The 27949-nt window shown below is 50.9% G+C and overlaps 1 protein-coding gene across 2 annotated transcripts; it reads right to left on the bottom strand.

Annotated features, from left to right (window-relative positions):
* Positions 1-221: 221 nt before the first annotated feature.
* On the bottom strand, positions 222-11885 carry LOC132588423 (protein S100-A4-like). Of its 2 annotated transcripts, none has more exons than XM_060260809.1 (3): positions 11639-11885; positions 3029-3177; positions 222-477 (listed from the first exon to the last, which is right to left on the bottom strand). In XM_060260809.1, exons 1-3 carry the CDS (start codon positions 11691-11693, stop codon positions 313-315), a joined length of 369 nt encoding a protein of 122 aa, XP_060116792.1. In that variant the 5' UTR covers positions 11694-11885; the 3' UTR covers positions 222-312. The 2 variants fall into 2 exon arrangements, with proteins under 2 accessions (XP_060116792.1, XP_060116801.1); XM_060260818.1 differs by lacking the exon at positions 11639-11885 and adding an exon at positions 6258-6296.
* Positions 11886-27949: the final 16064 nt, after the last annotated feature.

Raw genomic sequence — 27949 nt, 5'->3', positions numbered from 1 at the left:
CAGAAAACAATTCCACACCATCCTCTTTATGACAGCCCTTCAAGTACTTCAAGATGGTGATCATAGCACCTCTCAGCTGCCTCCTCTCCAAGCTAAACATCCCCAGCTCCTTCAGCCTGGAGGTTGCCCACCCTAGACATAGCAGGTGTGAATTGCACAGATCCCGAACAGAGATTGCCCACCGATTTAGCCAAAGATCTTCTTAGCACACACATAAAACCTTCTGTCAGACATCTTTATTTACTGCACATCTTTGCCCCCAGACTGGGCCTTGTCAGAGGGTTTAAGGCCAAAGAGTTATAAACATCAGCCTCATCTCTTCCGGTTGCTCTCATCAGCACACTCTTGGAAGAACTCATTGCAGAGGGAAGCAGCGATTGCTAAGAAGACGGAATACTCCTGGAAATCCAGCTCCTCGTCCTTGTTGCTGTCGAGTTTCTTCATCATATATTCAAAACCGGGTTCGTCGATCTTCCCCTGCAGGGAGGACAAGGCAGGACGGAGCTCAGTGACATCTCAGCCTATTGGTCGCATCGCTGCGTTGGATCCTCGCTTGGGATCAAGGCACCGAACATTCAGAGAATCTGGGAATGACGGCACGGTGGTGGCTTTCCAAAAGGCAGCTAGAATCCGCAGTGTTAAGGGGGAAGAAGGAGAATAAAGAGGAGGAGAAGGAGATGAGAAGGAGGAGAAGGAGGAGGGGGGAGAAGGAAGAGAAGATGAGGAGGAGAGAAGAGGAGAAGGAGGAGAGGAGGAGGAGAAGGAGGAGGGGGAGAAGGAAGAGAAGATGAGGAGGAGGAGGAGAGAAGAGGAAGAAGAGGAGAGGAAGAGGAGAGGAGGAGGAGAAGGAGAGGAGGAGGAGGGGGAGGAAGAGAAGAGGAGGAGGAGATGAGAAGGAGGAGGGGGGAGAAGGAAGAGAAGATGAGGAGGAGAGAAGAGGAGGAGAGGGAGGAGGGGGAGAAGGAAGAGAAGAGGAGGAGGAGGAGGAGAGAAGAGGAAGAAGAGGAGAGGAGGAGGAGGAGGGGGAGGAAGAGAAGAGGAGGAGGAGAAGAGAAGGAGGAGCGGGAGGGGGAGGAGGAAGAGAATATGAGGAGAAGAGAGGAGGAGGAAGAGGAGAGGAAGAGGAAGAGAAGAGGAGGAGGAAGAGGAGAAGGAGAGGAGGAGGAAGAGAGGAGGAGGAGGAGAATAAGAGGAGGGGGAGGAGGAAGAGAAGAGGAGGAGGTGGAGGAGAAGAAGGAGAGGAGGAGGAGATGAGGAAAAGAGGAAGAGAAGAGGAGGAGGAAGAGAAGGAGGAGGAGAAAAAGAGGAGGAGGAGGTGAAGAAGGAGAATAAGGAGAGGAGGAAGATGAGAAGAAGAAGATACGGGATTTCTATCCCGCCCTCCACTCCGAAGAGTCTCAGAGCGGCTCACAATCTCCTTTACCTTCCTCCCCCACAACAGACACCCTGTGAGGTGGGTGGGGCTGGAGAGGGCTCTCACAGCAGCTGCCCTTTCAAGGACAACCTCTGCCAGAGCTATGGCTGACCCAAGGCCATCTCAGGAGGTGCAAGTGGAGGAGTGGGGAATCAAACCCGGTTCTCCCAGATAAGAGTCCGCACACTTAACCACTACACCAAACTGGCTCTCCACACCAAACTGGCTGGATGAGGAGGAGGAGACCAGATTTATAGCCTGCCCTTCACTAACAGACTCAGAACAGTTTACAGTCTCCTACAACCCTTCCTCTCCCCCACAACATTCACCTTGTGCGGTAGGTGGGGCCAAGAGAGCTCTGAGAGAACCATGACTGACCCAAAGTCACCCAGCTGGCTGCATGTGGAGGAGGAGTGGGGAATCAAACCCATTCCTCCCAGATTAAGAGTCTGCTGCTCTCCACTACTACACCAAACCAGCTGCCAAACTGCCAGATCTCTTGCCATTAGAATTGCCCGATCCACCAGCGGAGGCAAGGGCCCTCCGCTGACAGACCCCACACCACCCAGCTACCCATCAAGTGGCCAAGGGGGAGGGGAGGGAACTTATCTTGAAAAGGTGGGAGGCTCTGCTGCGGCCCGACAATGTGCCCATGCTGCTGCCCATGTGACTGGGAAGTAACCTCATCGTCAAGGCAACGCTCTGGTATTTAGACAAAAACTCTATGGTAGAAGCTAAATTCATCACAGAATTTTTGCCCAAATGCCAGAGTGTCACCCCCATGTTCTGGAAGTGATGGTGTCACTTTTGGGTCATGTGGGCAGCAATGGTCCCTCTAACTTGGGGAGTCTTGTGAGCAACAATTCTACTTTGTGAGCTGCTGGCATTAAAGTTGTGAGCTGCTGCATAAATTAGGGTACTCTGGGACCATTTTTCCCGAGCTAAGGCAAAAACATGTGAGGTGCAGGCTAAAAATCTGTGAGCTGGCTCACGCTAACTCAGCTAGGGTTGCCAAGTCCGATTCAAGAAATATCTGGGGACTTTGGGGGTGGAGCCAGGAGACATGGGGGGTGGAGCCAGGATATGTTGGGGGTGGAGCCAGGAGCCATTGAGGTGGAGCCAGGAGATGTTGGGGGTGGAGCCAGGCTGTGACAAGCATAATATAACTCCAAAGGGAGTTCTGGCCATCACATTTCAAGGGACAGCACACCTTTTCAATTCCCTCCCTCCATTGGAAATAATGAAGGATAGGGGCACTTTCTTTGGCGGCTCATAGAATTGGACCCCCTGGTCCAATCCTTTTGAAACTCGGAGGGACTTCTGGGGAGAGGGACCAGATGCCATGCTGAAAATGCGGTGCCTCTACCTCAAAAGCAACCCTCCCAAAGCCCCAGATACCCACAGATCAATTCTCCATTATGCCCTATGGGAATCAGTGTCCATAGGGAATAATGGAGTACCCAGCAGACATTTCCCTCCCCCCCGGCTTTCTGATGACCCTGAAGCGGGGGGGGGGGGAGGACTTCCAAACCAGGGGATCCCCTGCCCCCACCTGGAGATTGGCATCCCTAAACTCAGCTTAGAGGGAACACTGCTCCCAGCCTGCAGCCTCACCGGGACAAAAGCAGGCATCTCCCGAAGAAGCAGTTCCCGCATCTCGGCCTTGCTGAGCTTATATTTGTTGCCGTCCTTGCCCGAATATTTGTGGAAAGTGCCAATCATCACTTCTAGAGCCTTCTCGAGGGGGGCCTCCATCTTGGCCTCTGAGAAGAAAGAAAAAAGGAGGATTAGACCGTGTGTGAAAGATGCATTTGATTCTATTGAGGGGAGACAAATGGAACGTAACAACGTCTCAGCATTCCGCAGTTTAAGACAGGGGTAACAAACGTATGGCCCGAGGGCCGAATCAGGCCCCTGGAGGGCTCCTATCAGGCCCCCGAGCAACTGGCTCTTGTCTGCGTCCTTCTCCCTCTCGCTTCCTTCTGCATCTCAGCTTGCTTTGGAAGGTTTGCTCAATTGCATAGGAGCTACAGAGCAAAACCTTGATTTTCTCCATTGGTTGAGACTCCTCCCCTGGGGAAGGAAGGAAAGAGCCGGAGCTTCCTCTGCCCAGTTCCCGGGATCCCATGGGAGAAATACAAAGAAAGCAACTTTAAGACTAACAAGTGCTAATGTTTTAAGCATGTTTTTTAAATAAATAAATAAATCTTTAGTCGTGTTTGTCTGTGTCCTTTAAAAAGTTTATTTCTCTTGCTACCTAATCTTAAATAGGTACACACATGGCCCGGCCCAACCCAGCCCAGCCCAACAAGGTCTCATATACGTCAGATCCGGCCTTCATAACAAATGAGTCCAACACCCCTGGTTTAAGAGAGGTACATTTGCCTTTCAGTCTCCCAATTTTGATATATTTATTTCCTTCACTACGTTTCCCCCTGGAATTAAATCCAACTGAATGGCAACAGTATCGACTAAAGTTGTTATTCCCGTTTGGTCCTTGCGTCTGTCAAACGCCTTTGTTATGATGTATGCTAATTTGCTGCTGAGAATGGCCCGTGGTCACCAATGCGATTTTTGACAGAGTCAAGATTTGAGCCTGCATCTTCCAGGGTGTCTGTTGTGGGGGAGGAAGGTAAAGGAGATTGTGAGCCGCTCTGAGACTCTTCGGAGTGGAGGGCGGGATATAAATCCAATATCTTCTTCTTCTTCTTCAGATCCTAGTCAGACACTCTAACCCCGTCGGTGTCAAACATGAGGGCTGGGGGCCAAATCAGGCCCTGGAGGGCTCCTGTCAGGCCCTTGAACAACTGCCTGTCATTTGCTTCTTTCTCCCTCTCTCTTGCTTCCTTCTGCAACACAGCTTACTTTGCAAGGCTTGCTCAATCGCACAGGAGCTATAGAGCAAAGCCTCTATTTTCTCCATTGGCTGAGGCTTCATCTGGGAGAAGAGACAGCTTGCTTTGCCAGGCCCTCTCAACTGAAGAAGAAGACTGCAGATTTATACTCCACCCTTCTCTCTGAATCAGAGACTCAGAGCGGCTTACAGTCTCCTATATCTTCTCTCCCTACAACACACACCCTGTGAGGTGGGTGGGGCTGAGAGAAGAAGATATTGGATTCATATCCCACCCTCCACTCCGAAGAGTCTCAGAGCGGCTCACAATCTCCTTTACCTTCCTCCCCCACAACAGACACCATGTGAGGTAGATGAAGATATTGGATTTATATCCCGCCCTCCACTCCGAAGAGTCTCAGAGGGGCTCACAATCTCCTTTACCTTCCTCCCCCACAACAGACACCCTGTGAGGTAGATGAAGATATTGGATTTATATCCCGCCCTCCACTCCGAAGAGTCTCAGAGGGGCTCACAATCTCCCCCACAACAGACACCCTGTGAGGTGGGTGGGGCTGGAGAGGGCTCTCACAGCAGCTGCCCTTTCAAGGACAACCTCTGCCAGAACTGTGGCTGACCCAAGGCCATGCTAGCAGGAGCAACTGGAGGAGTGGGGAATCAAACCCGGTTCTCCCAGATAAGAGTCTGCACACTTAACCACTACACCAAACTGAAGCTGGAGAGAGCTCTCACAACAGCTGCCCTTTCAAGGACAACTCCTACAAGAGCTATAGCTGACCCAAGGCCATTCCAGCAAGTGCAAGTGGAGGAGTGGGGAATCAAACCCTGTTCTCCCAGATAACAGTCCACACATTTAACCACTACACCAAACCAGCTCTCCAGTTTGCACAGCAGAGCTACTGAGCCAAGCCTTCCTTCCTTCTATTGGCTGAGGCTCCTCCCCCTCCTGGTCCCCTGGGGAAGGAAGGAAAGAGCCAGAGCTTCCTTTGCCCAGTTCCCTAGGAGAGATACAAAGAAAGCACCTTTAAGACCAATGAGTGCTAATGTTTTAAGCATGTCTAATTTAAAATGTTTTTTTAAAAAATATCTTTAATTATGTTTGTCCGTGTCCTTTATAAAGTTTATATCTCTACTACCTGGCATTACATTTTATGACATTTTATGACACACACCAAAGTCTCATTTAGCCCAGATCCGTTTGGTGTAGTGGTTAAGTGTGCGGACTCTTAGGTGGGAGAACTGGGTTTGATTCCCCACTCCTCCACTTGCACCTGCTAGCATGGCCTTGGGTCAGCCATAGCTCTGGCAGAGGTTGCCCTTGAAAGGGCAGCTGCTGTGAGAGCCCTCTCCAGCCCCACCCACCTCACAGGGTGTCTGTTGTGGGGGAGGAAGGTAAAGGAGATTGTGAGCTGCTCTGAGACTCTTCGGAGTGGAGGGCGGGATATAAATCCAATATCGTCATCTACCTCACAGGGTGTCTGTTGTGGGGGAGGAAGGGAAAGGAGATTGTGAGCCGCTGTGACACTCTTTGGAGTGGAGGGTGGGATATAAATCCAATATCTTCATTTACCTCACAGGGTGTCTGTTGTGGGGGAGGAAGGGAAAGGAGATTGTGAGCCGCTCTGAGACTCTTCGGAGTGGAGGGCGGGATATAAATCCAATATCTTCTTCTTCTTCATGAGTTTGACACCCCCGCTCTAGGTCATTCTACCCCACTGAGGTCATTTCCCAAGCTCCGCCCTTATCCCTCCCCACCTTTCAAATCTCCAAGGATTTCCCAACCCGAGTTGGCAAATTTAAGCCTTCCCTTTCCAAAGACCTGGGCGAGTGTTCAGGCAAATCCTTCCAAGCGCACCTGGAATGAGAACTGTCAGGTTCTACTCACCACCCTTCGAACAGAATACGCACCTGGCTTTTAAAAAAAAAAAAAAAAAAGGATTCAAGGCTAAAAGAAGCAGGGATTTGCAAGAGGTGGGGAGAGCCACTCACCCAGAGGTGCAGAGGGGGTAACCTGGCTGTTGTGGAGACGAGAGAAGCGATCTGAGCCACGAGGGCGTGGGTGCGAATCCACCGAGCGGCTGCCTTCTGTCACGTCCGCACCCACAAGTGCCGTCCCCAGGCGAGTGCTATGCCTACCACTCTAGGGCCACGAGCCTTCTCAGATTCTTTCTCTCCCAACCAGTTTGAACCTCACCCAGTTCAATTTGTTTCCTGGAGGAGGAGGAGAGATGGGATCCTGTCTTGTCCTTCCATGATTAGGAGACTCAGTACCTGCCCTACCTCGTGAGCTCAGGAAGGCACCCATGCTTTTTTATATGAAGGGAATGAGGTTAATGCCTTACCTCACAGCAGGAATCAACTTCTTGGCACAAACACCAGTACTAAAGGCATTAACCTCATTCCCTTCGTATAAAAATGCCTTTTGTTTTTCATGTCTTAAGAACAGAAGAGAAGCCATGTTGGATCAGGCCAATGGCCCACCCAGTCCAACGCTCTGCGCCACACAGTGGCCAAAAAACCCAGGTGCCATCAGGAGGTCCATCAGTGGGGCCAGAACACCAGAAGCCCTCCCACTGTTGTCCCCCTCCCAAGCACCAAGAATACCGAGTATCACTGCCCCAGAGAGAGTTCCATCAATATCCTGTAGCTAGTAGCCACTGATGGACCTCTGCTCCATATGATTATCCAATTCCCTCTTGAAACTGGACCCTCTTGAAGCTTGATGGACCTCAGCTCCATATGCTTACCCAATTCCCTCTTGAAGCTGTCTATACTGGCAGCCACCACCACCTCCTTTGGCAGCATGGCCTTGGGTCAGCCATACCTCTGGCAGAGGTTGTCCTTGAAAGGGCAGCTGCTGTGAGAGCCCTCTCCAGCCCCACCCACCTCACAGGGTGTCCGTTGTGGGGGAGGAAGGTAAAGGAGATTGTGAGCCGCTCTGAGACTCTTCGGAGTGAAGGGCGGGATATAAATCCAATGTCTTCATCTACCTCACAGGGTGTCTGTTGTGGGGGAGGAAGGGAAAGGAGATTGTGAGCCGCTCTGAGACTCTTCGGAGTGGAGGGCGGGATATAAATCCAATATCTTCTTCTTCTTCTCTCAGCCCCACCCACCTCACAGGGTGTCTGTTGTAGGGAGAGAAGATATAGGAGACTGTAAGCCGCTCTGAGTCTCTGATTCAGAGAGAAGGGTGGGGTATAAATCTGCAGTCTTCTTCTTCAGTTGAGAGGGCCTGGCAAAGCAAGGTGTCTCTTCTCCCAGATGAAGCCTCAGCCAATAGAGAAAATAGAGGCTTTGCTCTGTAGCTCCTGTGCGATTGAGCAATCCTTGCAAAGTAAGCTGCGTTGCAGTAGGAAGCAAGAGAGAGGGAGAAGGAAGCAAATGACAGGCAGTTCAGGGGCCTGACAGGAGCCCTCCAGGGCCTGATTTGGCCCCCAGCCCTCATGTTTGACACCCCCAGGGTCAGAGTGTCTGACTAGGATCTGGAAGATGCGGGCTCAAATCTGGACTCTGTCAAAAATCGCATTGGTGACCATGGGCCATTCTCAGAAGGATGGAAGGCTGAGTCAACCTCGAGCCAGCTACCTGAAAACCCAGCTTCTGTCGGGGATCGAACTCAGGTCATGAGCAGATTTTAGGACTGCAGTACTGCAGCTTTAACACTCTGTGCCACGGGGCTCTTTTTCTACAGAAAAGCCCTGAGCAAATCAATGGTGACATCAGAGGGTGTAGCCTAATATGCAAATGAGTCCCTGCTGAGCTTTTTCTACACAAAAAGCCCTGGCTCTAAGAGTCCAGTAACACCTTAAAGACTGACAACATTTGTGGCAGGGTGTGAAATTTCGTGCGTCGCTGCTCGCTTCCTCAAATGCATTTGGGATCTGTTTGGTGATACCTGTTTGGTGCAGAGAGCCAGTTTGGTGCAGTGGTTAAGAGCGTAAGACTTTAATCTGGAGAACCAGGCTGGATTCCCCATTCCTTCTCCACATGCAGCCAGCTGGGTAACCTTGGGTCAGCCCCAGTTCTCTCAGAGCTGTTCTCTCAAAGCCTATAGAAATCTAGTAATTCATGTCTTGGATTCAGTTGTGTTGGATTCAGTAGCCACTAATCTTGCCCCAACCAATTTAAAACCGCAAAGTATATATATTGCTTTGTGTGTGCACTTAATTATGAAATCAAAGTATCTATGGGCTGGATTACGATTTACGATTTATGTATGAGTAAGGTTTTGATCCGAACTGTCATCTATGAAATGTGAACATTCCCTTTGGCTTTAGCGAAGCACCATCCACTTTTCAGCTAATCCTACTGTTTATGTGGATGAATTAAGAGAGTTTATGGTTGCAGCTTTCCCCTTAAACCCTAATTCCTGCCACAAAACAAGCTTACACTGTTGAATGCTGGAAATTCATTGAGGAGGAATTCCTTTGACTCATTCTTTTTTGCGCAAGGTGCTGAGGTTTCCCTGACTTCTAAGTTGTTGTGGGAAAGGGCAAAGTTTGAAAACCACTGCTCACTTGAAGGAGTCATTTATCACTCGGCAATTAGCCCATGGTTTCACAGTAGATTTCAGTAGACGTACGCTGATCTGTTCAATAGGCAGTGACTCTCAAAGGACTCAGAAGGAAAAGGAACTTCCTTCACACTTCATCACTGGGGTCGTATTTGAGACCATTCGCATGCGAAACCGGTGCCCCCTCCCAATGAGCCACAGCCACTCCCGTGAGCTAAAACAAGTACTCCTCAACACACCGTAGTCATCTTAAGACCTGGCTTACATTCTCTCCTCACACACGCAAGGAATTACCAGATTTATCATTTCTGCCTTGTCAACATTTCCAGCCTGCCTTATCTTCTGTGTACGTACAACTCATTTTTCATCAATTAAAAGCAACTGAGTGAGAGCCTGTGGCTAACTTCAGATAGGGGTAGGGTTGGAACAGACATCATTAAGGGCTAAGTACCGTAATTTATTCTCTGCAGCTGATAACTGGATGAGTTTTCCTGCCCGTTTCCTTATATACATGAAGCTGCCTTATACTGAATCACGCCATACGTCTGTCAAGGTCAGTACTGTCTACTTGAGGGGTCTGCAGCTTTTTTCAGCCTATGGGCACCTTTTGAATTCCGACACAGGGTGACGGACACCACCACAAAATGGCCACCACAGGAGGAGCCAACCACAAAATGGCAACCACAGGAAAAGTAGCCAACCACAAAATGGCCACCTTTTGAATTCCAACACAGGGTGATGTATGCCACCACAAAATGGCCGGCACAGGAGAAGGAGCCAAACACAAGATGGCTGCCGCAGAAGAAGGTGCCAAACACAAAATGGCTGCCACAGGAGAAAGAGTCAACCACAAAATGGCTGCCATAGGAGAAGCAGCCAACCACAAAATGGCTACCGCAGGAGGTAGAGCAACACATGTAAAGGAAGCCCACATGCGGAGGAAAAGAGCAGCAATTTAAAAATACACTGGCAAAGAGGGGTGAGAGAGAATACAATAAACATTGCCCTCCCCCTAAGCACCAAGAACATATGAGAGGCCATGTTGGATCAGGCCAATGGCTCATCCAGTCCAACAGTCTGTGTCACACAGTGGCCATAAGAACATAAGAGAAGCCATGTTGGATCAGGCCAATGGTCCATCCAGTCCAACACTCTGTGTCACACAATGGCCATAAGAACATAAGAGAAGCCGTGTTGGATCAGGCCAGTGGCCCATCCAGTCCAACACTCTGTGTCGCACAGTGGCCATAAGAACATAAGAGAAGCCATGTTGGATCAGGCCAATGGCCCATCCAGTCCAACACTCTGTCTCACACAGTGGCCATAAGAACATAAGAGAAGCCATGTTGGATCAGGCCAATGGCCCATCCAGTCCAACACTCTGTCTCACAAAGTGGCCATAAGAACATAAGAGAAGCCATGTTGGATCAGGCCAATGGTCCATCCAGTCCAACACTCTGTCTCACACAGTGGCCATAAGAACATAAGAGAAGCCATGTTGGATCAGGCCAATGGCCCATCCAGTCCAACACTCTGTCTCACAAAGTGGCCATAAGAACATAAGAGAAGCCATGTTGGATCAGGCCAATGGTCCATCCAGTCCAACACTCTGTGTCACACAGTGGCCATAAGAACATAAGAGAAGCCATGTTGGATCAGGCCAGTGGCCCATCCAGTCCAACACTCTGTGTCGCACAGTGGCCATAAGAACATAAGAGAAGCCATGTTGGATCAGGCCAATGGCGCATCCACTCCAACACTCTGTCTCACACAGTGGCCATAAGAACATAAGAGAAGCCATGTTGGATCAGGCCAATGGTCCATCCAGTCCAACACTCTGTCTCACACAGTGGCCATAAGAACATAAGAGAAGCCATGTTGGATCAGGCCAATGGCCCATCCAGTCCAACACTCTGTGTCACACAGTGGCCATAAGAACATAAGAGAAGCCATGTTGGATCAGGCCAATGGTCCATCCAGTCCAACACTCTGTGTCACACAGTGGCCATAAGAACATAAGAGAAGCCATGTTGGATCAGGCCAGTGGCCCATCCAGTCCAACACTCTGTGTCGCACAGTGGCCATAAGAACATAAGAGAAGCCATGTTGGATCAGGCTAATGGCCCATCCAGTCCAACACTCTGTCTCACACAGTGGCCATAAGAACATAAGAGAAGCCATGTTGGATCAGGCCAATGGCCCATCCAGTCCAACACTCTGTGTCGCACAGTGGCCATAAGAACATAAGAGAAGCCATGTTGGATCAGGCCAATGGCCCATCCAGTCCAACACTCTGTCTCACACAGTAATCAAAACCCAGGGGCCATTGGGAGATCCACCAGCTCCAGAAACTCTCCAATTACTACCACCCCCACCCCAAGCACCAAGAAAACAGAGCTTCACTGCTCCAGACAGAGAGTTCCATCAATACACTGTGGCTAAGAGCCACTGATGGACCTCTGCTCCATATGTTTCTCCAATCCCCTCTTGAGGCTGTCTAAGTTTGCAGCCGCCACCACCTCCTGTGGCAGTGAATTCCATGTGTTAACCACCCTTTGGATGAAGAAGTCCTTCTTTTTATCTGTCCTAACCCGACTGCTCAGCAATTTCACGGAGCGCCCACGAGTTCTTGTATTGTGAGAAAGGGAGAAAACGACTTCTTTCTCTTCCATCTCTATCCCATGTATAATGTTGTAAACCTCAAATGAGGAGGCGAGAAACATCAACCGCTTCAGCTTCTAACCCGAGTCAGGAATGCTGTGAGGCAAACTGAGTAGCACCTCCAGGGGGTGCCCCCTGCTAAGCCAGCCACCCGGAAACAGGAAGTTTTAAATTAGGATTCTTCAGCAAGGGACACCTGATCCAGAAAGAGAGTGGTCCAATAAGGAAAGCCGTTGGCAGGATGATCTCATGCCCGAACGCAAAGTCCCAACCTGGCCTTCAATCCTAGAATTTCTTTGTCATCTGTAAGCAAAGTTGGTGCTGGCCATGAGCCTGTGTTTGCTCAGCTGGCGAGCCCCATTCAGAGCAGGGGAAAGCGATTTTTGGAGGCCAGGTTTGAAGTCACTGAGGATAATATCGCTGATTGACGCAAACAATGGGCTGGAGGCAGATCATGGGGTTGCCAAGTCCAATTTAAGAAATATCCGGGGACTTTGGGGGGTGGAGCCAGGAGCAAGGTTGTGACAAGCATAATAGAAATCCATAGGGAGTGCTGACCATCATATTTAAAGGGACCACACGCCTTTTAAATGCCTTCCCTCCACTGGAAATAATGAAAGATAGAGGCACCTTCTTCGGGGGCTTGTAGAATTGGACCCCCAGTCCAACCTTTTTGAAACTTGGAGGATCTTTTGAGGAGAGGCATTGGATGCGCTGCTGAAAATTTGGTCCCTCAGCTCAAAAAACAGGGCCCCCCCCCCACGGAGTCCCAGATACTTGCAGTTCAATTCTCCATTATACCCTATAGGAATCGGTCTTCATAGGGAATAATGGAGTGCCTTCCCCCCCCCCCCACACACACACCAGTTTTCTGATGACCTTGAAGCAAGGGGAAGGCCTCCAAACCGGGGGATCCCCTGCCCCCACCTGGGGATTGGCAACCCTATTTGTGAGTTACTGGCAGTAAAGATGTGAGCTACTGCACAAATGAGCTTGCTCTGGGGCCATCCTTCCGGAGCTAAGACATCCATCCTGAGGTCTTTCACATCACCTACTAACTGATTCTTTTAACAGGAGACGCCAGGAATTGAACCTGGGACTCTACCACCGTTACACATCAGTTATCATCCAACATCCCCTGGTGTACTGTATAGGGTTGCCAAGTCCAACCCCAGAAATATCTGGGGACTTTGGGGGTGGAGCCAGGAGACACTGGGGTGGAGCTAGGGGGGAGGGGGGAAACGGCACCAGGGAGCGTGGCGAGCCGCCCCGCAGCTGCCGCCTCTTCTCCGCTCGCCGTGGCTGCTCCTCCAAGATGGGCTCAGGCTGAGCCCATCTCGGAAGAGCAGCCACGGCGAGCAGAGAAGAGGCGACAGCGGCGCGGCGGCGTCGCCCGCTCCGTCTCTGGGGTGGAAGCGGGGGGGGGTGGAGGCGGGCCGGGGGCGTGGCGAGCCACAAGTCTGGGTCCTAGAAGGGCCCGGATTTGCGGCTCACCATGCTCCTGGCCTGCCTCGCCCTCCCCTGCGCTGCTGCCGCCTCTTGGCTGCTCCTCCGAGATGGGCTCAGCCTGGGCCCATCTCGGAGGAGCAGCTGCGGTGGGCGGGGAGGGGGCGGCAGCGGCGCGGCGGCCTCGCCCACTCCAGGATTGGGTGGCTCGCCATGCTCCCCGGCGCCGTTTCCCCCCTCCCCCCGCTTCCGTTATTTTGGGGAGCGGGGGAAGAGGGTGGAAATCCTGGGGTCCCCCGCCAGGGCGGGAGGTTTGGGAAGCCTAGTACTGTAGCATGCAGACTCTTATCTGGGAGTACCAGGTTTGATTCCCCACTCCTCCACTTGCAGCTGCTGGAATGGCCTTGGGTCAGCCATCACTCTCGCAGAGCTGTCCTTGAAAGGCAGCTTCTGTAAGAGTTCTCTCAGCCCCACCCACCTCACATGGTGTCTGTTGTGGAGGAAGAGGAGATTGTAAGCCTCTCTGAGACTCTGACTCAGAGAGAAGGGTGGGGTTATAAATCTGCGTTCTTCTTCCCACCCAGAAGGACGTGGCCCCATTTCAGCCCCCACTGCTTTTCAGATCTCTGACTTGGAAACCTAAATCAGTCCATTTGCTCTTCCAGCCAGGATACACATTTGGATGATCAGCATTCTGTAAGGTTGGGTTCCCGGGGTGTGGTACAATGTACACAAATGGAAAAACGGCACATCCTTTTGGCTCCACAGCAAGTTTGTTGGAGCGGGGAGGGGGAAGAGAAGTTATTTGCACTCTTTATTATCTTCTATTTACGCCGTTGGAACAACAAGACGCGCTTGTTTGGTAAGGATTATACATGGAAAGCTCAGTGAATCAGCTGGTTCTGAGAAACCAGAGGGCCTTTGATTCAAGAAGAAAGAAGGGGAAAGGGGGTGGCCGATGAAGCAAGAATTAACAGCAAGCCTTCGGCTTTGTAAAGTTGATGACTGGTCTTTCCTGATTCGCATCTCTCTTTCCCCCTTCCTGGCCCGTATAATCTTGTGGGATTGCCCTCATTCTTCTGGTTAGACCATACAGCTTTGTTTGATTGGCATGGCTTACAGCAAGGCCTATTCCAGTTCACAACCTGAGGTGTGGTGTTGCCTGGGTCTGGGCTGTGCCATTTCCAGTTAAAAGGGGGAGGATGGCATGCATGAATGCCTCCATGTGAGGGGGGGGGGGAGTATCCTGTACATCCTGTGAGAGTCGGTTTGGTGTAGCGGTTAAGTGCGCGGACTCTTATCTGGGAAAACGGGGTTTGATTCCCCACTCCTCCACTTGCACCTGCTGGAATGGCCTTGGGTTGGCCATAGCTCTCGTAGGAGTTGCCCTTGAAAGGGAAGCTGCTGTAAGAGCTCTCTCAGCCCCAACCACCTCACAGGGTGTCTGTTGTGGGGGAGTAAGATAAAGGAGATTGTGACCACTCTGAGATTCAAAGTATAGGGCGGGATATAAATCCAATATCATCTTCTTCTTTTTCCTATAAAAATAACATATCTAGGTAGGGTTGCCAGGTCGGGCTCAAGAAAATTCTGGGGACTTTGGGGGTGGATCCAGGAGACTTTGGGGGTGGAGCCAGGAGCAAGGGTGTGACAGTCATGATTGAACTCCAAAGGGAGTTCTGGCCATCACTTTCAAAGGGACCGCACACCTTTTAAATGCCTTCCCTTCATTTGGAAATAATGAAGGACTTGGGCAGCTTCTTTGGGGGCTCATAGAATTGGACCACCTGGTCCAATCTGTTTGAAGCTTGGGGGAGTGTTTTGAGGAGAGGCACCTGATGTTATGCTGCAGATTTGGTGCCACCACCTAAAAAAGCCCAACCCTCCCCAGAGCCTCAGATACCTATGGATCCATACTCCATTATACCCTATGGGAATCGGTCTCCATGGAATGAAGGCGTGCCCAGCAGACATTTCCCTCTCCCGGCCAGCTTTCTGATGACCCTGAAGTGGGGGAGGGCCTCCAAACTGGGGGATCTCCTGTCCCCACCTGGGGATTGGCAACCCTATCTAGGATAGCGCTGCCAAGCCTCCAGTCCGGGCGGGGAATTCCCCACCCAGGAGGTTCCCAAGCCATCACCCACATTGGGCTGGTGGGGGGACCTCCCCCTACTTTGCCAGCACGATCATGTCACCTGGAAGTGACATCATCATGCCAGCGATGGTGCGTAACGGCTGCTTTAGGTGGTTCTGGGAAAACTCTATGGTTTTCCCGGACACTCTAGCCATTTGGGAGGGGAAAGTCTATGGTATAAAAAAGTCCCCCACTCCTGGACGCAGGGGATTTGGCAACCCTAATCTAGGAGAAGAGGCAGGGATTAGAATTAGGGTTGCCAGGTCTGGGTTGGAAAATAGTTGGAGACTTGGGGCTGGATCTGGGAGAGGGTGGGGTTTGGGAAGGGGAGGGGCCTCAGCAGGGTGCAATGCCCTGGAGTCCACCCTTCCAAGCAGCCATTTTCTCCAGGGGAGATGATCTCTGCCAGCTGGAAATCAGTTGTCAAAGCAGGAGATATCCAGGCCCCACCTGGAGGTTGGCAACCCTAACTTCTAGCAAACCAGGATTTCTTTTGGGAGTTTCCAGGAACTTTCAGAATCTGCCATCTGAAGAGGTACAGGCAAGACTCAAGTTCACCCTCTCAATGAGAAAGAGGCCGATAGTCGAAGGAGGGGGAAAGACAGGCCAGAGTCTAGAGAAACAGCCTTACTTTGCTTTGGCTTTGAAATGTCACTAAGATGAAATAAAAATGTGACTTCTTGTTTTTTTATCAGCCCAGAGACCAAAAGTGCCTAGAACCTGAAAATTGGCCAGGCTTTATTGGTTTGATTTGCTGTAAACCGGCTTTGGAATCCATTTTCCTACTGAAAAACCATAAAAGAATAAAAGTTGATTGAGTGAAACTTGATCAGGCTTGAAGACTTCAGATGGGTGAAACTGACCAGTTCAAAGACCTAAAATAAGATCCTTGTTTCTTAAGGGGATTCCATTTAGGGAGGGTGGAATAACAATCCCTATTGCTTATTCTTACATCTCCACAGGGCTTTACCTCTACCCAGGAGGAACTCATTTGCATATTAGGCCACACACCCCGATGTCACCATTGTTTCACACAGGACTTTTGTGTGGGAAAAGCCCAGGAGGAACTCATTTGTATATTAGGCCACACCTCCTGATTTCACCATTGTTTCACACAGGGCTTTTTAAAGAAAAAAGCCCAGCAGGAACTCATTTACATATTAGGCCACACCCCGATTGCACCATTGTTTCACACTGCAGTTTTAAAGAAAAAGCCCAGGAGCTCATTTGCATATTAAGCCACACCCCTGACGGAACCATTGTTTCACGCAGTGCTTTTTAAAGAAGGCCGAGGAGGAACTCATTTGCATATTAGGCCACACCCCCTGATGTCACCATTGTTTCGTGTGGGGCTTTTTTAAAGAAAAACCCTAGGATGAACTTATTTGCATATCAGTCCACGTCCCCTGCCTGCGTTCCTGTGCATTCCTGCTAAAAAAACCAACAAAACCCCCTGCATTTCCAATTAATTATTTTTCAGATGCATTTCCGGTAGTTATGTGGCAGGCCTCATTTGGAGCAGGAGCTCACAGGAGCGGATCTCCAGAACCGATAAATTTCATTGTGTTCTTTCTTTCTTACCATCCCACCCCCCATCTTGCTTTTGGGCTCCATTGTTCACCCCCCCCCCCCATGAGGATTTTGCTGAACTCTAAGATTGGACAAACTTTCTAATATTTTTCCCCACAAAAAAAGGGAAAACAACCCAAACACAAATCAGACAGATGGAAATCTTCATCATGCCACATAGGAGACAGGAATGTAAAAAGTATGATGGAAGTAAGGTTTTCTTATGGCAATTATAATTCAAGAAGCATTTTAAGGTACATGCTGAGCTGATATAATATAATACGCCTTCTATTGATGTCAGGGGTGTGCAGCAGATGCAGATGAGTTGAGCTCCAGCCCCTCTTGATGACCCCTCTCATGTGGTATAAAAAGCTACCACCTCAAATGCTTTAAAGTTTTCTTTCTTTCTTTCTTTCTTTCTTTCTTTCTTTCTTTTTCTTTCTTTCTTTCTTTCTTTCTTTCTTTCTTTCTTTCTCTTCCTTCCTTCCTTCCTTCCTTCCTTCCTTCCTTCCTTCCTTCCTTCCTTCCTTCCTTCCTCTTCCCATAGATCAATCTCTCCTTTTGCAACTCTTTTTTTGATACAATATACAGAAGCAAACTTTCAAGCTTGGCCCTGAATCCTAATCACCTAATCACTCTATGACCTGCTGAACCGAGACCCGGTACCTGTTCCCTAAAGGGGCCTATTCCCCATTTCTTGCACGGTGAATACAAATTCATCTCAAATATCAGGGGCCTCGATGCAAATTTAACTCCTTGCTCCGGCGCCAAGTCCTTCCGAAGGGAAGCAAATCATTTCCGAAGGATGCAAATTCCCTTCCTCCTTGGCATCTGGACTCTAAGGTTGGCGTAGAACCAATCCTGTTCCCTGATATACACTGCCTGAGTTCTGGGTGCAAAAGCTGGGCATGAAAACTGGCAAGACCAGATGAATCGAATGCTTTGAGAGAGGCCCGCTTTCAGATTCATTCAGCCACTGTAGAAGCCTGCCTTCACCACTCCTCTCTGTCAACACACCGTCCTGGACATTATCTCAACCAGAGAGCGAGTCATGCCTGCTGTTGCATCTGCAGTTTTGTGCCACATGAAAGCGGGCAAGAACCAGCAAGTTCATCATACTGGGGGGAGGGAATCAAAGATCCTAGCAAATAGTTTTGCTAGGAGAGGCAATGGATGTGTGTTTGTGTGTGTGTATGCATGATGGTGTGTATGATCAGTGTGCGTTTGCAATAAAAAAGGCCAACGCCATGCTGGGAATTATTAGGAAGCGAATTGAAGACAAATCAGCCAGTATCATAATGCCCCTGTATAAATCGATGGTGCGGTCTCATTTGGAGTACTGTGTGCAGTTCTGGTCGCTGCACCTCAAAAAGGATATTATAGCATTGGAAAAAGTCCACACACAGAGCCTTCCCATGCCTCCTCCACAACTTCTCACCACCTGGCCTGGCTGGCTATTCAATCTTCCCCGCACCTGTTCCATTCAGGCTTTTGTTGAACCCACCTGCAGTGTTTACTCCCTGGATGGGGCGGTTCTGCATGGCTACCTTCAAGCGGACACCTCCCAAGCAGCTTTCTTTCGTCCTCTCCTCTGCATGCCCTCACTGTTGCAATCATCCTGAGAGACGTCCTTTTATGCTTGGTGGGAAAAGAGGAGTCCAGAGGCCCCCTGAACTGGAGCCAGAGTCTAGAATTATAGAGTTGGGAGGGACCATTGAGGACATATGATCGGGGGCCTATCTACCTTTGGGACCGTCTTTCTCCACATGTTCCCTGGAGAGCACTGCATTCATGGACGCAACATCTACTGTCCACCCCCGGACCAAGGGAGGCCAGGCTGTGCTCTACAGGGTCCAGGGCCTTCTCAGTGGCAGCACCTGAAATATGGAATGCACTCCTGGAGGCCATAAGGGGCCCTGTGGGACCTCTCTCAATTCCGCAGGACCTGCAAAACGGAGTTATTCCGACAGGCCTTTAGCGCGTAAACCAGGAGAGGACTGCCACCCTACACTACTGAGATATTGGAACGACTATGGGTTTAACTGTTCGTAAAGGACAATCCCGCCTAGGTAGTTATTTAACAGCACTGTAAAATGGTTTTAAAAGGTTTTAATAGTGTTTATTGTTTGAAGTTTGATTGTTTAATTGTATTTAAAAAAATCTTTAACTGTGTTTGTGTCAGGGGTCGTTTTGTAGGAAAATAGGTGGCGGAACTTATTAGCATAACTCATTAGCATATGTCACCCCCTCCCAGTAGGGTTGCCAAGTCCAATTCAAGAAATATCTGGGTACTTTGGGGGTGGAGCAAGGAGACTTTGGAGGTGAGGCCAGGAGACATTTGGGGTGGAGCCAAGATCAAGGCTGTGACAAGCATAATTGAACTCCAAAGGGAGTTCTGGCTATCACATTTAAAGGGACGGCACACCTCTGCAATTCCTTCCATCCATAGGAAATGAAGGATAAGGGCACCTTCTTTTGGGGCTCATAGAATTGGACCCTCTGGTCCAATCTTTTTGAAACTTGGGGGGTATTTTGGGGAGAGGCACTAGATGCTATACTGAAAATTCGGTGCCTCTACCCCAAAAAACAGCCCCCCCAGAGCCCCAGATACCCATGGATCAATTCTCCGTGATTTTCTATGGGAATAAATTTCTATAGGGAATAACAGAGTTCCCAGCAGACATTTCCCTCCCCTCCCCCCGCTTTCTGACGACCCTGAAGCGGGGGGAGGGCCTCCAAACCAGGGGGTCCCCTGCCCCCACCTGGGGATTGGCAACCCTACCTCCCAGCCAAAAGCAACCCGATGCAAGAAAGGAGAGCCCCAGGCAAACAAGGCCTGCTTGGGCTGGCTAGAGATCCAGCCAGCCCAAGCAGGCCTCGCTTGCCTGGGGCTCTCCTGGGCTGCCCCCCCCCCCAGTCAAAAGGCCAGCAAGCCATCTGCTGCCCAGAATCACATAAGAAGTGGAGAAAGGATGGTGCGGGCTTCTCCAGGGATTAATGAAGGCTGCCGGGGGCGTGGCAAAACCCCCGGTAGCTGGCTGGCTGCCCGCTCTCCTAATCCAGGGATTGTTATGCAGCTGCACCTACTATTCAGTGGACAAGGTAGGTGGGGAAGAGGAGGGGGAACCATCAGAAAGGTCCAGGAGCTCTGCTCCTGTGAGCTCCTGCTGAATCTGAGGGGTGGTTTGTGTCCATTACCTGGCATTACATTTTATAACACACACGGCCCAGCCCGACAAGGCCTCATTTATGTCAGATCCAGCCCTAGGGTTGCCAACCCCCAGGTGGAGGTGGGGGATCTCCTGGGTTGGAGGCCCTCCCCCCACTTCAGGGTCATCAAAAAGCAGGGGGAGGGAAATGTCTGCTGGGCACCCCATTAGTCCCTAGGGAGACCAGGTCCCATAGGGTATAATGGATAATTGATCCGTGGGTATCTGGAGCTCTGGGGGGGGGGTCTGTTTTTTGAGGGAGAGGCACCAAATTTTCAGCATAGCATCTGGCGCCTCTCCTCAAAACACCCCCCAAGTTTCAAAAGGATTGGACCAGGGGGAACAATTCTGTGAGCCCCGAAAGATGGTGCCCCTATCCATCATGATTTCCAGTGGAGGGACGGCACTGAAAAGGTGTGCAGTGGTCCCTTTCAGTGGGATGGCCAGAACCCCCCCTTTTGGAGTTCAATTGTGCTTGTCACAACCTTGCTCCTGGCTCCGCCCCAATGTCTCCTGGCTCCACCCCCCAGACTCCCCAGATATTTCTTGAATTGGACTTGGCAACCCTATCCAGCCCTCATAACTAAAGTGTTTTGACACCCCCGCTCTAGACGACAGCCCTTCAGCTCTCTGAAGGCCGTGATCATATCAGCTCGGTTACCTAATATATCAACACTCTCTTTCTCTAGCAATTATCCAAAATTCCTTCTTCACACTCGGTAATCGCCTGAGAGGCGGGAGCTGCCAATGAGGCATCGCCGGTGGTCCAAAATGAGGGGGGAAGAGAGCGGGCCCATAATTAAGTGGCGCCACCGCTGGCCAAGCCTTCTCTGTGCCTGAAGCTTGGCTCGGAAATGACAGGTTAGGAAGAATTCCCTTGTCATTTCCCCCCCCCCCCCGGAGGTCTTCTGAGGTTCGATTTAAACGGCAGCTGGCAAAAGCCCCAGAGCTCCTCTGCGCAACTCGGCCCCGGGGTTGGGGGACTTGGGTCGATGGTGTGGCAACCCATAACAGGGGTGCCAACTTTGGGTAGGGAAATCCCTGGAGATTCAAGTCTGGAGCCTGGGGATTAGGGATGCCCTTGAATTAGAGCTCATCTCCAGATCAGTTCCTCTGGAGAAAATGGGTGGTTTGGAGGGTGGAGTCTATGGCGTTGTACCCCACTGAGGACCCTGAACTCCCCATTGCTCAGCTGGCCGGTGGAGGAGGGGGGGAAGAGCCTTCCACAGGACCCCGCCCGCAAACTCTCCAATCCCAGAGCTGACAACTCAAATCCCCTCAATTCTATCCTCACAGCAGTCCTGGAAGCAGGGCCTCTTTTTCTGTAGAAAAAGCCTCGCATGGACTCATTTGCATATTAGGCCACACCTCCAGCATCACTATTGTTCCGCACAGGGCTTTCGGTAGAAAAAGCCCAGCAGGGACTCATTTCCATATTAGACTGCACCCCCTCACATCACTATTGTTTCACACAGAGCTTTTTCTAGAAAAAGCCCATCAGGAACTATTTGCATATTAGGCCACACCCCCTGACATCACCGTTGTTTCACACAGGGCTTTTTTTTTAAAAGCCCATCAGGAACCTATTTTCACATTAGGCCACACCCCCTGACACAACCATTGTTTCACACAGGGCTTTTTTGCAGAAACTCATTTGTATATTAGGCCACACCTCCAGCATCACCATTGTTTCACACAGGGCTTTTTGTGGGAAAGGCCCAGCGGGCACTCATTTGCATATTACACCACACCCCCTGACATCACCATTGTTTCACACAGGGCTTTTTTGTAGAAGAAGCCCAGCATGAACTCATTTGCATATTAGGCCACACCTCCGGCATCACCATTGTTTCAATTGTAGAAAAAGCCCAGCAGGGACTCATGTGCATATTAGGCCACACCCCCTGCCACCAAGCCAGCCGGAACTGTGTTCCTGTGCGTTCCTGTTAAAAAAATGCCCTGTCTGCAAAGCTTGCTTAGGTTGAGTGGGAAAAGGAGCCAAGACGCACAGAGCACAGTGAGAAGGTAACTTCAGGGGGTGGGGTGTATTTCAGGTTGGCAACTCTGTGAAAGACAGACTGGTAAGCGGGATGGGTCCCAGATCACTAAAAGACCTTCAGGGCCAAGCAAGAATCTGAATCCAGGCCTCCCCCAGTCCTAGTTTGACACTGGGCCAGTTAGGAGTAGCGGTTAAGTGTGCGGACTTTTACCTGGGAGAACCGGGTTTGATTCCCCACTCCTCCACTTGCACCTGCTGGCATGGCCTTGGGTCAGCCATAGCTCTGGCAGGAGTTGTCCTTGAAAGGGTAGCTGCTGTGAGAACTCTCTCAGCCCCACATACCTCACAGGGTGCCTGTTGTGGAGGGAGAAGATATAGGAGGTGGTGAGCTGCTCTGATCCAGAGAGAAGGGCAGGGTACAAATTTGCAGTCTTCTTTTTTCTCTTGCTCATAAGAGGACCATTTGCAAGCATCTGGCAGAAGGAAGGGAAATATTGAAAAACTGCCAACACTCTATTTTGGTTGGCTGGCATCATAATCTCCTCCTTTTGCGACAGCCGTCCCTGGATAGGATGTTTGGGTTAGCTGGCCGTCTGGTCTTCTCTGCTCCCAAGTTCCCTGCTTTCCAAGCAAGTCACAGGACGATGCCCACCAGGCCCATTTTTGTAGCAGGAACTCCTTTGCATATTAGGCCACACCCCTAGATGTAGCCAAACCTCTTGGAGCTTCCAGTAGGCCCTGTATGAAGAGCCCTGTCAGCTCTTGGAGGATTGGCTACATCAGGAGTTTGTGGCCCAGGGATGGAATTCTAAAAGGAGCTCCTTTGCATATTAGGCCACACCCCCTAGATGTGGCCAATCCTCTTGGAGCTTCCAGTAGGCCCTGTACGAAGAGCCCTGTCAGCTCTTGGAGGATTGGCTACATCAGGGAGGTGTGGCTTAATATGCAAAGGAGTTCTTGCTACAAAAAAATACCTGATGACCACGCAGAGCAAGAGACGTTAGTCCTACTACATGGAAGGTTCTCTCCCAGCCTGGTACAGGGTCTGGTGCCTCCAGAAGAGGAAAAGTCTCATTTCTAGGGGAGATGACGCATCTTCCGGCTCGCGGTGGCCAACGTCATGCAACGGAGATGGAAGGAGCAGCCTGGGGCCACCCACATATACAAGTACCTACACGAACACACAGCGATCCCAGAAGAAAAGACGGCAGGCTGTCGGAAGAGAAGCCAGAGACACCAGGGAGAAGAGTGGCACACTGTCGAGATGAGCTGTAATTTCAGAAGATCCCCAGGCCCCACCTGGAGGCTGGCATCCCTACCAGGCCCCGTGCCCAAATATCCAGCATTTTCCCAACCCCGAGTCAGCAGGCCTAAGAACCCAGTGATGATACTTCTAGTTGCACGGCTGGAAATAACAGCATAACTCAAGAACGTCAGAGAAGCCATGTTGGATCAGGTCAATGGCCCGTCCAGTCCAACCCTCTGTGTCACACATAAGAACATAAGAGAAGCCATGTTGGATCAGGCCAATGGCCCATCCAGTCCAACACTCTGTGTCATAGAAGAACAGAAGAAAAGCCATGTTGGATCAGGCCAATGGCCCCTCCAGTCCAACACTCTGTGTCACATAAGAACAGAAGAGAAGCCATGTTGGATCAGGCCAATGGCCCCTCCAGTGCAACACTCTGTTTCACATAAAAACAGAAGAGAAGCCATGTTGGATCAGGCCAATGGCCCATCCAGTCCAACCCTCTGTATCACACATAAGAACATAAAAGAAGCCATGTTGGATCAGGCCAATGGCCCCTCCAGTCCAACACTCTGTGTCACACAGTGGCCAAAAAACCCAGGTGCCATCAGGAAGTCCACCAGTGGGGCCAGGACACTAGAAGCCCTCCAACTGTGCCTCCACCCACCCAAAGCACCAAGAATACAGAGCATCACTGCCCAGACATAAGAACATAAGAGAAACCATGTTGGATCAGTCCAACACTCTGTGTCACATAGCAGCCAAAAAACCCAGGTGCCATCAGGAGGTCCATCAGTGGGGCCAGGACACTAGAAACCCTCCCACTCTTCCCCCCCCACCACAAGCACTGTTCCAGCGTGTCTCCCCACTCCCACCCCCTGGAGGGATCTCAGCAGGGGTGGAATTCTAGCAGGAGCTCCTTTGCATATTAGGCCACACCCCCTGATGTAGCCAATCCTCCAAGAGCTCCCAAAAAAGAGCCTTGTAAGCTCCTGGAGGATTGGCTACTTCAGGGGTGTGTGGCCTAATATGCAAAGGAGCTCCTGCTAGAATTCCACCCCTGGGTCTCAGTAAAAACAGTTGTGACTGTGAAACACCCCCCCCCCCCCCCCGTGGGTCTGTATAGAGTCAGCCCTTGGCAGAGATGCCATGCTGGAGAAATCCTGCAGAGCGCACCTTTGTTGTAACTTCACTCCCTCCTCCTCCCGCTTCACCGAAATCCATTTTGCATGCTCCCAGCAGGCGCGCCAAAATAATCCCACTAAGCCCTGGGCCCAACTGAGCTGGTTTCAATTCTCCTCTCTCCCTCACCCTCGCCTGCCTTAACCCCCCCAACACAATGACTCAGCCTAGCCTCACCCACTGGCCAGCGCAGGGATTCCACAGCGATGATTCAACTTGGCAAACACACACCCTTCCCCTTTCTGCATTGCCCAGAGACTGCCAATGCAGGCATTGAAACCCCCCCTCCTTTTTCCACCCCCCTTCTCTGAACAAGAGGAAAAGGTTGCTCCTCTTTGATTTTGAAGAAGATATTGGATTTATATCCCGCCCTCCACTCCGAAGAGTCTCAGAGCAGCTCACAATCTCCTTTCCCTTCCTCCCCCACAACAGACACCCTGTGAGGTAGGTGAAGATTTATATCCCGCCCTCCACTCCGAAGAGTCTCAGAGCAGCTCACAATCTCCTTTCCCTTCCTCCCCCACAACAGACACTCTGTGAGGTAGATGAAGATATTGGATTTATATCCCACCCTCCACTCCGAAGAGTCTCAGAGCGGCTCACAATCTCCTTTCCCTTCCCCCCCCCCACAACAGATACCCTGTGAGATGGATGAAGATATTGGATTCATATCCCGCCCTCCACTCCAAAGAGTCTCAGAGCAGCTCACAATCTCCTTTCCCTTCCTCCCCCACAACAGACACCCTGTGAGGTGGGTGGGGCTGAGAGGGCTCTCCCAGCAGCTGCCCTTTCAAGGACAACCTCTGCCAGAGCTATGGCTGACCCAAGGCCATTCCAGCAGGCACAAGTGGAGCAGTGGGGAATCAAACCCGGTTCTCCCAGATAAGAGTCCGCACACTTAACCACTACACCAAACTGCTGTCTTTGGGTCCCATTTTTCAACATCATGGCCCTCGAAGCCATGAAAAACAGGAACCGTAGATGACTAGGGAAGGCAGTGGCAAACCACCCCGTAAAAAAGTCTGCCGTGGAAACGTCGCAATGCGATGTCACCCCAGAGTCAGAAACGTCTGGTGTTTGCACCTCAACCTTTAAATGCTTTCCAGGAATGGATCGCGTAGGGTTGCCATCCTCCAGACCAGGGGGGTGGGGGGGGGGTGGGCAAACTTGCTTAACGGAAGAGCCACACAGAAGAAACATCAGATGCCTGAGGGTTGCATGCAACGTTCCCTCTAAGCTGCAGAGTCTTGTGAGCAAACATTCTGCTTCGTGAGCTACTGGTATTGAAGCAGTGAGCGACTGGCATTCGAGCAGTGAGCGACGGCGCAAATTAATGCGCTCTGGCGCCACGTTTCCTGAGCTAAAACAAAAATGTGTGAGCTGGAGGCTTAAAATGTGTGCGCTAGCTCACGCTAACTCAGCAAGATGTTGCAAGATGTCAGGGCTGGATTAACAATTAGGGCAAGTAGGCACTGGTCTGTGGGCCCCCATGCCTTTAGGGGCCCTGGGCTGGCTCTCCCCCCACTGGTTTCCCCCCTGCTTGCAGCCCTTCCATCCGGCACGCGCAGCCAGCAACTGAGCTGCTCTTGGCCTGACTCGCCTGGTGCAGCTGCTTCTGGCGTCGTCGCCAAGTTTGCCTCTCTCTGCCTCTCCCCCGCAGCTTTGTCAAGGGGGCTTTGGAGGAGGGGCCTGCAGGCTGCAGCGGGGGCTACGGGCAGCGGGGTGGGCGCTCAGACTCTGAGATAATTTACGAGGGGGCTCCCCAAAATTCCGACTGCCTAGGGGCCTCCACGGGGTTTAATCTGGCACTGCAAGATGCGAACGTCAGGTGTTTTGAGAGCCGCAAGGCAGGCGGGCAGGCAGGGAAATAGCTTGGGGAAAGGGCCCTTTTGGAGGGTGGATTCTCTGGCATTATACCCTAGCGAAGCCTTTCCGCTACTCAAACTCTGCCCTTCCAGGCTCCAGCTCCAAATCTCCTGGCATTTCCCCAACCTCCAGTTGGCAACCTTGAGGAAAACTGACAGCTGAAGGTCAACTGCAATTCCAGGAGTTCTCCAGGTCCTGCCTGGAAGCTGGCAACCCTACCAGTGTCCTCGCTCATTTGGGGCAATTCTTTTTATTCTTATTATTTTTTTTTATGTCCATTTGTGTGTGAGTGAGCCGGAGTGTGTGTGCACCTGGAAGTCAGGGCGAACTCTGGAGACTGATCCCCTACTGCAGCGGTGGCCAATGGTAGCTCTCCAGATGTTTTTTGCCTACAACTCCCATCAGCCCCAGCCAGCATGGCCAATGGCTGGGGCTGATGGGAGTCAAAGGCAAAACACATCTGGAGAGCTACCGTTGGCCACCCTGGGAGCTTGGAGGATATTCAGGGAGGTGGCTGAATAAAGCCCTCCCCTGCCCTCCTGACTGCTGGTATTTCCGGGACGTCTCCCACCCAACTGCTTGCCAGAGTCGGCCCTGCTTAATTTCTGAGATCTGACGAGATCGGGCTTGCCTGGGCAATCCTTCAAGCAACTCTGTTTCCCTGATTATTCAGGGATGTTAAAACAAAAAAAAGCCCATCATGAGAAAATATATACACTCAGTTGGCCGTAGAAACTTGCTCCTTGGAGAAAGGGCGGGATGAAAACGTTTCAATCCAAACCAGCTTCTTAGAAACCTATGGAGGTGCCCCACAGTTATAACGCTAGATGGAAATCCTGGTTGCCAACCTCCGGCTGCAGCCTGGAGTTCTCCCAGATGTCAAACTGGACTCCAGACATCATGTCTAAAGGGTGGGGTCCATTCCATCCTATCCCTCCTGAGCTGCAACCCGCCCCACCCCACGCCCTGCAAGCTCTGTCTTCTCCAGACACCACCTCCAAACATCCAGGAATTTCCCCACCCTAGACTGAGTTTATCTCTGCTCCACAGACAAGGCTTCTGGGAGTGTGCAGAGTGTCTTTCTTTCACTCTCGCAATCTCACTCACACAGCGCTTAAGTATTCAAAGCCAGCCTCCGCATAATTCAGACTGGGGAAGAGCTGAATGGATGTGGATTTCTCGGCAACCTCAACCTTTGTCCGCTCACGGTTTTAGAAATTTTCCAATGCCTGGGGCCACGACAGAATTGGGTGAGAAGGCCCAGCGTCCCACGCGCTTCCATTGCCTTTTGCTGCTCCCCAGTGGTTATCATTGCTCATTGCAGGAGCTGGAAATCATTGACGCGGTGAACCATGGGAGCGCACTATGCTCCTGTGCCTTTGCTCCCCTCTAGTGGATACATCTGAGAACTGCGCACACCTATTCTGTACGAGTTTTTCCAGAATGAGTCGCTGAGCTTAGCCAACGTTGTTAGCAAGCTTTATTTATTTTGTTTTGTTGTATTTATTTAATTTATTTGTACCCTGCCTTTCTCCCCAATAGGGACCCAAAGTAACTTACATTATACCTTAGAAGCAGAGAATCCTAGAGATGGAAGGATCTCCAGGGGTCATCTAGTCCAACCCCCTGCACAATGCAGGAAATTCACAAAAGACCTCCCCTCCTTCACTGTATCCTCACAGCAACCCTGTGAGGTAGGTTAGGCTGAGAATGCAAGAGTGGCCCAAGGTCTCCCAGCAAGATTCCATGGCACAAGTGGGGATTCGAACCCATCTCTCTAACCCAACACACTAATCAGTAGTTTGCATGTAGCCACGAGGAGCAGGTTCCATTGAAGTGGTACCTCCAGATGT

The sequence above is a fragment of the Heteronotia binoei genome, chromosome 1, assembly GCF_032191835.1.
Source record: "Heteronotia binoei isolate CCM8104 ecotype False Entrance Well chromosome 1, APGP_CSIRO_Hbin_v1, whole genome shotgun sequence".
NCBI lineage: Eukaryota > Metazoa > Chordata > Lepidosauria > Squamata > Gekkonidae > Heteronotia > Heteronotia binoei.
Note: the sequence above shows the minus strand (reverse complement) of the source record. Positions and strands in the feature narration are given on the sequence as shown.